This window comes from Paralichthys olivaceus, chromosome 16 (assembly GCF_024713975.1).
Source record: "Paralichthys olivaceus isolate ysfri-2021 chromosome 16, ASM2471397v2, whole genome shotgun sequence".
Lineage (NCBI taxonomy): Eukaryota > Metazoa > Chordata > Actinopteri > Pleuronectiformes > Paralichthyidae > Paralichthys > Paralichthys olivaceus.
In genome coordinates this window covers 8,580,968-8,593,913 of record NC_091108.1, presented here as the reverse complement: position 1 = coordinate 8,593,913, position 12,946 = coordinate 8,580,968, and the positions used below count along the sequence as shown (strand labels likewise).

Sequence of the window (12,946 nt, the reverse complement as noted above, 5' to 3'; positions counted from 1 at the left end):
TGAGGTTTCTGTGATGGAGACTTGATCTCAGTAAAATAACCAATAACTCAAGTGTTGGGATGATATCATCTCTTCAAAGCTTTTAACTGTAACTATATATCACCATTATTCCAAGTGAGAAGTACTTCAGGAATGTGATGACACTGTTCAAAAAACACGTTCAATTCAGGTTGTGTCGGAGATCCACTGATGTCACTCACCCACTGAGCACGACTATGAAGTCCATGACATTCCAGCCGTTCCTCAGGTAGGAACCTTTATGGAAAACAAAACCGAGGGCCACCAGCTTGATCCCAGCCTCGAAGCAGAAGATCCCAATAAAGTATGGCTCTGTCTTCTCCTGTGGGAAGAATGGAGCAGGATGGAAAGTAAGAATAATAAAGCAACAGGTTAGAGACTGTAAACGGATCAGTAGCTTCGCTGATCAACTAAGTTATACATTGTCTGCATTTAATGGCACAAAACTGCTTCTCGTTTGGACCGGTTACCCTGTGTGTGTTTCAGGATGACGTTCAAAAATTGTGTGTTATGGTTTTGATAAAAAACAGATTTTTGGACTCACCAGTCTTTTTGCCATGGGGGTCTTATCCTCTCCTGGGAGGTGCTGCTCCAAGGCCAGGACGACACAGTTGGCAGTGATGGTGGCCAGGATCATGTACTCGAATGGTGTAAAGGCAGCAAAGTTAAGGAAAGTAATTTTTTTAAATCAAAACACAAGAGACACAAAAAACAAACACAGCTGAAATGTCATTTTTGGAGGCCAGTGTGAGGGATGAGGCAACATACATACAGTTCATCTTTACAGGAATGCATCCCATAAAATACAATACAAGCTTTACGTCGTCAATACACTGATGACAATAACTGTTCTTTCTTTACCTTTTTAAATTGCATAAATATATCAAAGTGTGTGTGTGTGTGTGTGTGTGTGTGCTTGAGTGGATTTAAGAAAACAACATAGATGCTTGAATGATGACATGACAAATGAATTATAGCACGGCTCATATTCTCTGGTACTGGAAGCAATCTGTAAGAGAGATTGCAGTATCCATGGCAACCAGCTTTTTAAAAGTGCTTTTCATGAAAAGAGAGAAAGAGGAGGTTAGAGAGGGAAAGAGAGAGAGCGAAGTGAGCAAGTGAAGTCACCTTGGTCGGCCTGGGCTGACACCACAAACTACAGTAAACTGTCCTCAGAGCTCCTGTCACAGTACAAGACCAACGTCCATGTCCTCGTTCTTGTATGAATCAGTTTTCTTTTCATCAAGATCCATGAACTATTACAAAACAACTGACCGGGGTGAAAAAATGAATCTCTAAGCCTATTTACAGTTGAACTCTCAACTAAGTTTAAATAGGAAAATAACAAATTATATTATATTAGTATGAATAAGAAAGATTCCCACACATGATGATGAACATGCATTGTGCTATGTTGTCCTCCTGCTCTCTCTCTCTCGCCCTCCTTCTCCCTTAACCCAACCGGACGAGGCAGATGGCCGTCCACTCTGCAGCCTGCTCGAGGTTCCTGCCTCTTAAAAGGGATGTTTAAAAGAGACTGTCTCCCTCTTTCTAATTGTGGGAATCGTTAGGTCTCTGTAAATAATAAAAAGAACACTCTAGACCTGCTCGATATAGAAAGAGATAACCTGGAGTGAGACAAATAATATTGGCTTAACAGAAAGCTGAGCTCTTGCGATGAATGTTTTGAAGCTGAAATTATTTGATTATTATGTTGATAAGCTAGTGAACAGATGTATTCACTATTTTATTAATTCATTAATCATTTGAGTGAGACGTTACATCAGAACGTAAGTGTTTGAATGTTTTCTGTGGGTGAAAACCAAACGTTTGAAGTTATTTCTGGAAACTTATCCAACACATTATTTCTGCCTGGTTTCTCCACCTTCGTAAAACTATTTACCATCATAGATATGCATTAGATGAAACATGTGTATGTGTGTGTGTAGGTGCACTGGCACATGCGTGAACTTGTATGCAACATGCGTGACTGTATATGTGCCCCGACACTTGTGTGCTTGTGACTTTCAGTCCCTCGGAGTTCCCATGAGGCAGCTGCTCCCTGTTATTAATTTTCCTGGCTCAAGTGAAACGGGGTCACTGACTCACAGAGGAGAGCTCTGATGGTTCCTCTGGGACCGACACTGCCTCACATTGACAAGTCCACTCTCCTGCCATTGAAGTTGAAAAGAGAACGATGGAAAGTGGGAAATGAGAAATGTCGCCCACACTGTTACTACCTCTATTAAAACTCATTACCATGCAAACCGACTATTATGCATTATGTGTGTTTTAAACACATACACTGCTGTTAACCATCTTTCACACAGTGCTGTTGTTTTATTTTTCTAAACCTGCCACCACACAGCTATCGACTTATATTAGTTTAAAGAACGATATGATGATTGTTTCTATCGTTTTACATATTGATTTAATGTCAATAACATATTTTGACTTGATATGACATAAGATAAATGAGGCAATTTGGCTACAACTTGTGATTACTTTCATTATGGAAGGATCTGCCACTTTCTGCATTAGCACATGAATTATAGGTTTAAATGAGTGAAGAAAGTTTTAAATATCTAATTTTGTATAAATTACAATCTGTAAGACTTAAGACAGCAAGTTATACCATTACATATTTGGGGTTCTTGTTTGAAAAGTGGCTGAACTGATTCTCAAAATATGAATTTTCATTCTACTGATACAGCCAACTGATCAGTTTTATTTGCATCTGTATGTGAAGTGAGCTGCTTAATACAAATCTATTTGAAACTACCAGAAATTTAAATTGTTGCAAACTAAACTTTTATTTCTCGTTGTTTCTGATTCATTAAACACATTTTGTTAGTATAACTAAAACTGGAACTGAGACGGAGAGAATAGGCAACTGCTGAAGTTGTGAAATTTGTTGAAACCCCCCAATGGATTTGTGCAGCAACACACAGTCAAAGACTTTTGCTACAAATTCATATGAATCAGTTTTTAACTTGCAGTCTCAGAGCCTGGACACTTTCTGTGAATATCTGGGTCTCACCCGGTCGATACTCTGACATGTGTTGCTTTTACAGCCCACGATCCGCCGCAGCACTACTGCCCAGCTCTCTCCCACATGCCTCTGCCTCGATGATACCAACAGTCACATTTCTGCGCTGCCAGTGGCCAGCTAGTCTTGACCACTGTAGCCCCCACTCCCACACACCGGCAGAGCCTGTGGTTAGGTAACAGTGGGAGACTGGCTCGCTGCACTGGAGGGGGTGTAAGACAGGAGGAGCAGTGGGTAGATATGGCAACTGAGGGATGTTGTTGAGCTGATATAGCTATGAAAACATGGACACAGTTTATCTGAAAATCCACCAATGATCATTTAGATAAATGAGTAGCACTGCTGGATTTGGATGAAATGAATGCGATTGCACTGTATATTTATTTTGTATGAAATATAACTTCCCTGATCATCTTTGTTGACTCAGTGCAAGTTCACTAGAAAGAAAACTGTTGGTCGATGCTGCAGCAGGAAGCAGAGGAGAGCTGCCTGCTGGATTTGAACTGACACCTACTCGTGGCCAGGTTCATATTCCAATGAGCACTAAGGCAGAAGAGATGTGCCTACATGCCACCCCCACAGCGAGCAGCTCTGCTTCTAATGATCACCACATGCTAACTCTCTGTCTGCTGCCAGCGCCGGCACACATGGAGCCCACAGATGAATCAAACCAAGGCAAGTTACAGAAGAGGTTAAAATCAACCATGTAGAGGAAGAAATTGAGGGAAGGTGGTGATTAAACCAACGACTGGAAATCATGGTGAGGGAAATAAGTGATGTGAACAAGTAGGATGCAAAGCAGCTTCAGAAAGAAGCCTGGAAAACATTACACATCATGACAACACTGAAAATACACTTTAGATTGAACTTTTATAAACATTCAGGAGTAACAACTGTTCCCATGCTGCCTGTCGCTGTCCATGGTGCTGACAAACACACACACACACACACACACACACACACACACACACACACACACACACATACACACAAAACTTCACACACACCTGACTCGTGTATTTCGTGGAAAGGATATGGCCACTCAATGATCCTCCTCGCGTATTTCCTGATGATGTTGTCCTCTGCGAAGATGAAGAGCGACCTGTTGACGGTGAGGCAGTTCTGCCGGTGGGGGACCGGGTTGTACAGAGCCATGGTCCGGGCCCGCTGCGCCTTGGCTTGTTTAATAGAAGCCGAGAGTCCCGCCGCCGCCGGGTCCTGTGCGTCCCCGCCTTGCTCCAGGTCCCCGTCCCCGGAGTCCACCGCGGTGGGAGCGGACTCGTCTCCAAACCGAGCCATTCTACAAAGAGACGAGGACGAGGACACGCTCGGCTTTTAGACTGTTTTCACCACAGGACGACTTCTAAATAATGAGCAATGTTTGAAGCGGAGCTGTGCGTAAAAATGGTCCACCTTCGATCCACTCACAGCTTTTCAAGCACCAAGATTCCTCCCCGAAAAGTTGCAGATTCCTATCACTCCACATCCACAAGGGGAATCAAATCATTCAGCTGCAGGCTAATATTTTAGGAAGAAAACGACTGCAAACTCTCGGCAGCATCTCGGTTATCCCATCGGTTTAACTGCGCGTTACAATCAGCCCTGGACAACTTTTACGCAAGAAGATCCACCTGGTTTCTATAACTCATGAATATCTACAGCGCGCTCAACAGACGCAGAGATCCGAGGGAAGTGTTCGTAAACTTTACGCATCTTCTCGATCCGGTAAACTTGAAAAACGCGTCTGAACATGATTCAAAAAATGATAAAAAGGTTTAACGCACGAACCTCTTGTTCGATCAGCGCGTAAATGTTGCACGAGACTTGCATGAATTGCGGGATCTTACAATCTTATCTTCACCTGCTGGGGGAGAGGAAAAATGATCACGCATAAGCAGTCCCCCCCCCCTCCCTCCTCCCACTGTACAACATTTCACGATGGTGATTTGAAAATGCAGCTGAATGAAAGCTGGTGGAGAGGAGGGACATGTGTTTTGTTACCATAGCAATTAGAGTTTGCTGGTGATGAACAAATACATTTTCCCTTTTAAAAACGACAGTATAGCCTATATACAGAAGGCTGTGTGGGTATGTGGTTCAAAAAGCAATTATATAAAGATGTTTGTGGGTGTTGTGGCATGAGAGAGGGGTGTGAAAATTCATTTAACACTAAATAAAAGAAGCAGAGGAAGTGCACAGAAAGGGGCAACAAGTGCGACGAGGCAAGAAAATAGAAGAAATAACCTTTAGCTCTTTCTGTATGAGTTTGACTGATTTACTCCACAGTCAATCCATACAGACTTGCACTATTAAAACATTTAAAACTAGGCCATTGTTCTAATATTGGAGTAAAAGTCAGGAGTAAAAATAGAGCATGAAATAGATCTGAGGGCTGCTCCCTTTTTGAGGGAGGAGAAGAAAGCCGGGTCTTTTTCTCACTCTGTGCCACAAGTGAGACCTCATTAGGCAACTGGGCTCTCTCGCTCCATCTGCTGCTCTCTCCTTTCCCCACTGCTTTGCTGAGGATGACCACTTCAGCCCCCACAGACTTGATATCATTCAGCCGGGGGTGAGGGCTTGTTTCTTTTAAATGCTTGAAGCTGCTGTGTGTCAAATTTCAAAAACCACATTGCAGCAGCGGTTCAAATCATAAAATGTCACTAGACTCCACTAGTGCAGGTATATGACGCACAGACGGGCAGCGAGCGAGGGCTCAGACTCAGGGGGGGATTGCGAGAGCAATCCAAGAAAGAGTGACAAATTCATGCTTGGCAAACAAGTCGAAATCTGGGGGAGACGGGAGGAAAAAAATTAACAGGATCTATGAATAAGTCCTAAACTGAGCTCCAAAAACTCAGCCATGATTCTGCTAATGTGCATGAAGCAGGCGGGAGTGTCACTTCATGCAAAACAGAAGAGCAACAAAAAGGCTACAATGACCTATTGATGTAAAAATAGCAGCAAGTTTTAATTAGCACGTCATATGTACAGTTTGCTGAGAGTGTCTGTGCAGTGTTATCTCTCTTCCAGTCTTACATAAGAACTCTTAAAAATAAAAACTCATCTGCTAATGTTTTGCCCAACATAAATATTGGTCCATCTCTGCAAACATTCAGCTTCATATTTTCCGTCTCCATCTCTCTCTTTGCTGTTGTTTCCATAGCGACATAGCTCTCTCTCTTGCATTCCTGCTCCGTTCTTTTCATTTCTGCCAACAAAAGCCATGTTGCACAATGGAGCAACCTCTTCCTACAGAAATATGGTGCTCCCAACACACACATACACACAGACAAGGTCATCACACATCTCCAGGATGGGCTACTTTACATCACCGTCACCGCACTGATGACCCACTGAACCGCACAGATGACCAGATGTAGTCTGATTTAGAAGTGTTTGGCTTTTGTTTGACTTTTGTACTGCAGCCTACTCAAAGGCTTTCTGAAAATAGCCTTGTAAGCTGTCAGCGGAAACAGCAAGAACGACTTATATCAGATTTCCCCGGCCGGAGCAAACTTTGAGAGAGCAGATCTCGAGCAGAAAGGGTCATGATTAAATGATTAAATGTACGAGAGGGGAACTTTTATGAAAAACAGATGTGGTGGAGCACAGCAGCTTGAATTTGTCCAGCAGAAAATTAAAAAAAAACATCTTTAGAAACACAAGCATTGGAAGAAGATAGCTGAAGCGAGACTGCAGGTGACACGCGCTGTGAGTTAAAACGTTAATGGATGTACTTTGTGCCAGGACTCTGAAGAGCGTTTATATAATTGCAGACAGGCTTTCACCCAACACTGACTGGAGTGGTTTTAGCATTTTATTTTTCTCTCTGTTCCCTAGCAACAGACATCCTCTAGTTCTGAGTTATGTGAGTTTGATTCGACCAATAACTGCTGCTTATAGCACCGAAGATCTGAGCCAGTTTACCTATTTGCATCTGGGTACAGTTTTCACAGCAATCGTCCTAAACTGCACCACACGAGCTCCAAATGTGCAGTAGCTATAGATGGACCCCAAAGAAAAGTTTGAGAGTGATTAAAAATAAAAAAATAATCTTTCCAATATGCAGAAATTTCATCTTCTCTGAACCTCAAATCTAAAGTCTGATCATTTTCATTGATATCTTATTTGTCACTATAAAATCCATTTAACATGTTGAGGATAAATTCAACAATTCCCAAACTGTGCTGCAGCTCTACAGGAATCATCTGCTGCCTCCCTGCTGATCCTCTACTTTGAGTCCCTAGCATCCCCTAATGGACAAATAACCACAATACATGTACAGGAGTTGTGTGAGATCAATGATTTACTTAATGTTTGAAAATATAATCATATTTCCTCTAAATGCTATAGATGCTGATTCTGACGACATTTACAGGCTGACAATAAAAAAGTAAAGTATGTGCACGTTAGATTCATACTCTATGTGTTTCTGTACATGTGAGAAAAAGATGGAAACCATAAGAGAGGATGACAGTACACCAGTAAAGTGGACATGCAGTGGGTGGTGGAGGTACAGTAGAGTAAAGAGGTATCAGAGGATGGATGGATGGACGGACGGAGGAGGAGGAGGAAGATGCCTTGGTGGGGGGTGGGGGGTCATGCTGATGGAGTACCACTCCACATTCAAGTGGTGGGAAGCAGATAATCAGAGCGATGTGACGTCAGAGTTCCAAAGTTCACAAGCAAGCACCCTCGGCCCCGTCATTAATAACGGCATCTGATTCCAAACGAACACAGGCAGGAACAAAAAAAACAAAAAAAAGCATCAGATCAGCTGACGAAAGCAGTGGGAAAGGATTTGGTGATTCATTGGTGGAACAATAACAATACTTGTGACAAAAGCACTGTATCTGCATGCTGTTAGTATGGAGCACCCTTTGAAATAAGCACTTTGTAGCTAAGCAACACAATTAAAAGTGTTGTATTTCATATTGTAAAGGTTCATTATTTGAACCCTTGTGTTTACTATGCTCCCCTGCAGAGCTTCTGACCATTACTAGTAGGATTTTAAGTGCTGGGCCTGGTTTTGATGGTTTTACTTTATTCTGCTTATCGACAGTAAGTGGTAGTAACACAACAAAGTATGTAGCAACAACAAAAGGCAAAGAAGAAGAAAATTATGAACAAATAAATATGATTTCTAAAATGTTCTTCTGCAAATGCTTTTATCAAGAAAATATGTATATAAATCTTTTATTAGACCGAAAGGAGCCACAATGTGTTTTTGGTTGATAACCTTTTTTCTTTAAAGCTGTGTCACACATGTTTTGACCACTTGGGGCATAAAGACTCCATCCCGCATGACTTCCTATCAGTGCTTTGGGTTTATTACTTGTTACGGCTAACCTGTACTTTTACGTTCAACAGACTCAACCAGCATCGTAGACACCCACCAGTCGAGTGTGCAAACACAGGTTGACATTAAAATCAACACGGACAGCTAGCTATGTCCCGAGCTGGAAACAAACGTTGGTCGGTAAGATTCCTCAGTAAATCTAAAGGGAACTGCAGTGTTTGTGGATTGCTAACCGTGCATTTCCACTTGATCCAAAATATCTCAGATCAGATCAGTGCGCTCAGTATCTGCTCATTATATTATTGAAGTTATAGGCTGTCGCACTCCTATCGTACATGTTCATGACCGACTGTTTGGCATCACAGAAGGAGAAGCACAGATGCACACAACATATGCAGATGTGTTGTCTGGATTCCATCCCCAGTCTTTCAGTATATGCATAGTTTACTGCAACATTAATGTTTACAACTGTGCTGTCTCTGCTCTGACATGTCAGTATGTCTGCAATGAAAAAGGTCTGTTGACTTAAATGTTTCAATCCAAGATACCATTTGACATCTGACTTCCCAGCATGCCTTTGTAATAGACCCACAAGACAGGTTCAAAAGGTTGAAAACCTTCACTGCATGTACAATACAGCATGTGTGTTCTTTTACCCTGGCACTTTCATCCTCCCCCATGGAGATTTAGCATCTTTACACGTACAATTTAAAAGGACTCCTTTGCCTCAGAATCTCTTTTATACTCACTCCCACTCCTTCCTGCGGGCCTGCGGCGTGCTCTGGATTTTGTGAGCCTGGTGAGCCATGATGATGTCCTTCTGCTCCACGAGTCCCCCACGCCGCCGCAGCATACCATGGGGGCTCAGAGATCCTGAGCCCTGATCAGACGAGCCCTCATCATGACCGTAAGGCACATCGAAGCTGGCCGCTCGAGGGGGCAGCCCCAGGTACTCGGGGACGGCATGAGGGACCTGCAGGGAACTGGAGCGAGTTCCCTGAGCGAGGCCATGACGCGGAGAGGGGCTGGGCTTCCAGGCCTCAGGCTCGGGGAGGGACAGTGAGGACTGGACATGTGTCTCTCTTGTTTTACCACATCTGGATGAAGAGTCGGGGCTGGGTGTGAGGGAGAGGGTCTGGTCTGAGCTGGTGAACATCTCTACAGGGGTTGGTAGTTGGTGGCTTCAGCATAGTGCTACAAAAGAGAAAAATGAGATAGAAAAAAATGATGTGAATGGTAGAGCAAAACGATAATAGATGAGACACTGCTCTGAAAACAACTGACATCATGTCTGTAATCATAAGGTCTATTAGCCACTAGTGGTGTGACTCTAAGGATGGCGATATCGGTCAGATTGTCATTCCACCATTCTGGTCCAGACTGAATTATCTCAGCAACTATTCGATTGCCATAAAGTTATTCCACAGATAACATAGATCTGTGTTGTATTCCCCTGATGGTCATTTAACTGTACACATTCAATAAATTTTTCTAAAAGATGGTTTGAGTTATTTTAGGTCGTTCTTATCCCACTGGTGTTTGTTCAAATGTTTCATTGTAAGTTTGGTTTCAATTAGTGAAACTTGACAATTGACAGCTGAGACTGACATTTGGTGGAGCCTGTGTTTCAGTGGGACCTTGATGGCAAGATGGCAGCGTTTTTATCCAGGTTTAATTTCTGGACAGTAGGCGGGAGTTGAGTATACCTTCTATGGTAGAGCTTCACAGAGCTGCTCTGGCTGTGACTCATGGTCTTTTATCTCTATCAAGCAAATGATATTGTCATGCGAGTGACCATGTAGTACTGGCATCTAACGACTGAGCCATACAATGGGGTTAAGCCTTCATGTCTTTAATATGTGTATTAAAAAAATAGCTGAGAAACAGAAAATGAACAGTTCCTACAAAAGAAATCAATTTTTTCCTTCCAGACAGTCTAGATTTAATTCAATGAGAGTGCCACCATTTGTCTGTACTTCTTCTAAATGATCACCTGAGCCAGTGGGATCTGTGTTTGCAGCCGTGCATGACTGGAGGAACAAAAGCTTTGAACCAGCAGCCATACAAGAATAGTAACAGTAATCATACTAGTGGGCAGAATAAGACTTTGTGCAGGTCTGTAGTGAAAGTAATGAGGAGGAGGATGGGTCTATGTTTTAAAAATATCTCTGCTCAGTCACATGCTTTGTTTCCAGAATACTGCACACAACATACATATGCTGTTGTTGCTGCTGCCACTGTCCCGTATAACATGTACATATGTGAAGACAGAAAAATATTGGGGAGATGAGGCGGTGGGAAAAACAGTGAGTTTGAGGTGAGTCGGTGTGAGACAAGACGAGACTAGGTTCTTTTTCCACTGAGCCAGAGCCGAGAGGACGATGACTGAGTGTGGGAGAGCTGGAGCAAAAGGCACAGTGACTCACTCATCAGCAGCAGGGCTCCTCACATATGAACCGAGCCCAGTCTGAGCTCTGCCCCTCAAAACGCAAGAAAGCCGGGGCAGGAGGGTGCAAGGTCAGCTTCAACCAGCCACTCTTTTTTTTTTCGCAAACCAAGTTCAAAAGATATCAGTACATTTTTTGCAGCCAGGGATGATGGGATATTAAATGTCAAGGCACTTGCATCAGGCACACCGAGAAAGGAAAACAGCAGGGTCAACAAAGTAGGATGATGTGCATGGAGGATCAATGACACTAATTCAAACTCAAAAAAATAAAAGAATCATGGATGTCACCAGTGATTCATTTGCTCTATAGATAAGCGCCTCCTGCAGCAGTAAACACCTTATATGTTTAATGAATACACTTAAAAAATGAACCTTTTATTTCTATATGATGCTTTTATATTTGAAGTTATAGAAGAGGTGTTTATATAATTTAGTTCTACCAAGACTGATCATCTTCATCAAAAGAGGGTGTATAGCAGGACTATTGAACTATTTTCTGTTATTTAAAAAAAGGTAAAAACACTTGCTTAAAGGTGCTTTTGTGTTTCTATTTAATGCTTTTATATTTGTAGTTATATAAAAAGGTGTTTCTGTAATTTCCAACCAAATCTGAGCAGTATAATCCTCATCACGTGAGGGTTTATTACAGGACTATTGAACTAGATTGAGATTTTTTTCACTAACTAGGTGTATACCTGTAAACACACTTGCTTAAAGATGCTTTTAAATCTCCTCCTGAATCTTAGAGCAAAGAATTGCACTCGCACAGGAACAACAGGCAGCCCCTCGTCTAATGCAATAATGTCATGTGTGCAGCTGCAGATTAGCATTTACAGGTACTGCTAATTGGGACGATGTCTCTGAATTCTCCTTAAAGAGTTCAGACGTTGATGCACAAGTGAAAAGAAACAAAGAGGAAGAGGAGCAGCAGTCAGCTTAAGAAGTAGAGAGAAGATGATTCAGATGCTAAACTGGAGGAGAGGGGGGGTGCAGCGACAGGAAGCAAGAATATCAATTAACTGATTGAAAAGATTAATGAATGAAATTGACGGATTTACCTCGAGGTGAGGCTCGCTCCTTCATCGTCCACAGAGGCAGAGATCAGGTGTTAAATCCAGCCCCTCTCACTCGGTCCAAGTTCGGCGGAGTGAGGAGGATTTCGCGTGGATTCCTCGAGTGATGATCGCCGCTGTATGGCTATAAATACTGCTGGGTGGCGGGGAGCCAGGGGAGTGTGGCTCAGAGGAACGTAAACAGGCATGGGGACAGGAGCGAGGCGCGATGGAGACAATCCCAGTCATCCTCTCCTCTTGCGGGCGTGCTGCCGTCATAACGGGAGCCACTTCGCACATGAGAGTTCATTAGCATTGTGCGATTCTTCCTCAATGGGGATCGGATGGGTTTTAAGTGGATGCAACAGGTCCGGCTGCACGTTTGAGACGCTGCGGCCACCAGATGCATGGACTCGGGTGCAGTTTGTACCACTAGATGGTGGACTACAGCCACGTACCTGCCACACAGCAGGTGGAGGAGGTGTGTGCAGAGAGATTGAAGGACAGAGAGCAGTGTTTGTTTACCTCCATCCTTACATTACCCACATCACTCACAGAGGACAGGGCAGCTTTCACTTCTAACCCTTCATATATAAGAGTATCTGTAGCAAAACACTGGCAACTCTAATTCAGCTAATGATGTATGACTACAGGGGCCCCTGGTGACTGTGGGGCCCTAAGTAGCTGCTCTCCTCACCACAGTAACAGTTCATCTTTTCTGCCCTGTAACCTTTAAGGCAGATGTTGCCCAAACTGTTCACCTCATGACCCCTAAGATGTGTTTAAGGCCCAGTGATCCCGCGGAGCGAGTTCACACAGAAACATTCGCCTACATGTTGCATTGTTTCCTGTGGTGCTGTAACTCAAGCTGTCACTGGAGACGAGAGAAATCCGAAGGCCGATGACTGATTGCTTGGTTTTATTTTAAATTTAAGAAGAAAAAAAACCTTTTTATCTTTTGGAACAATTGTGGCTAAAATATATTATTGAGGGTTGTTTTTTAATTTCAACAACATATACAGTGTTAAATATAAATCAGATTTAGATGATCTTTCAGTAACACTAGATTATTTGGGGGA

General features: G+C 42.9%; 1 protein-coding gene across 8 annotated transcripts in view; it reads right to left on the bottom strand.

The window, feature by feature from the left end:
* The window catches only part of cacna1eb (calcium channel, voltage-dependent, R type, alpha 1E subunit b), a 47,678-nt gene extending 35,390 nt beyond the window's left edge, over positions 1 to 12,288 (bottom strand). For 6 of the 8 annotated variants that reach the window (XM_069511601.1, XM_020108948.2, XM_020108953.2 and 3 more), the window contains exons 1-5: positions 11,874 to 12,268; positions 9,116 to 9,560; positions 4,105 to 4,367; positions 563 to 669; positions 201 to 340 (exon numbers count right to left, since the gene is read on the bottom strand). In XM_069511601.1, coding sequence (XP_069367702.1) covers positions 201 to 340; positions 563 to 669; positions 4,105 to 4,367; positions 9,116 to 9,522 — 917 coding nt within the window. In that variant the 5' untranslated portion in view covers positions 9,523 to 9,560; positions 11,874 to 12,268. Of the gene's footprint in view, positions 1 to 200; positions 341 to 562; positions 670 to 4,104; positions 4,368 to 9,115; positions 9,561 to 11,873 lie in introns of all 8 variants that reach the window. The other 2 variants (XM_020108961.2, XM_069511602.1) reach the window with 2 other exon arrangements.
* Positions 12,289 to 12,946: the final 658 nt, after the last annotated feature.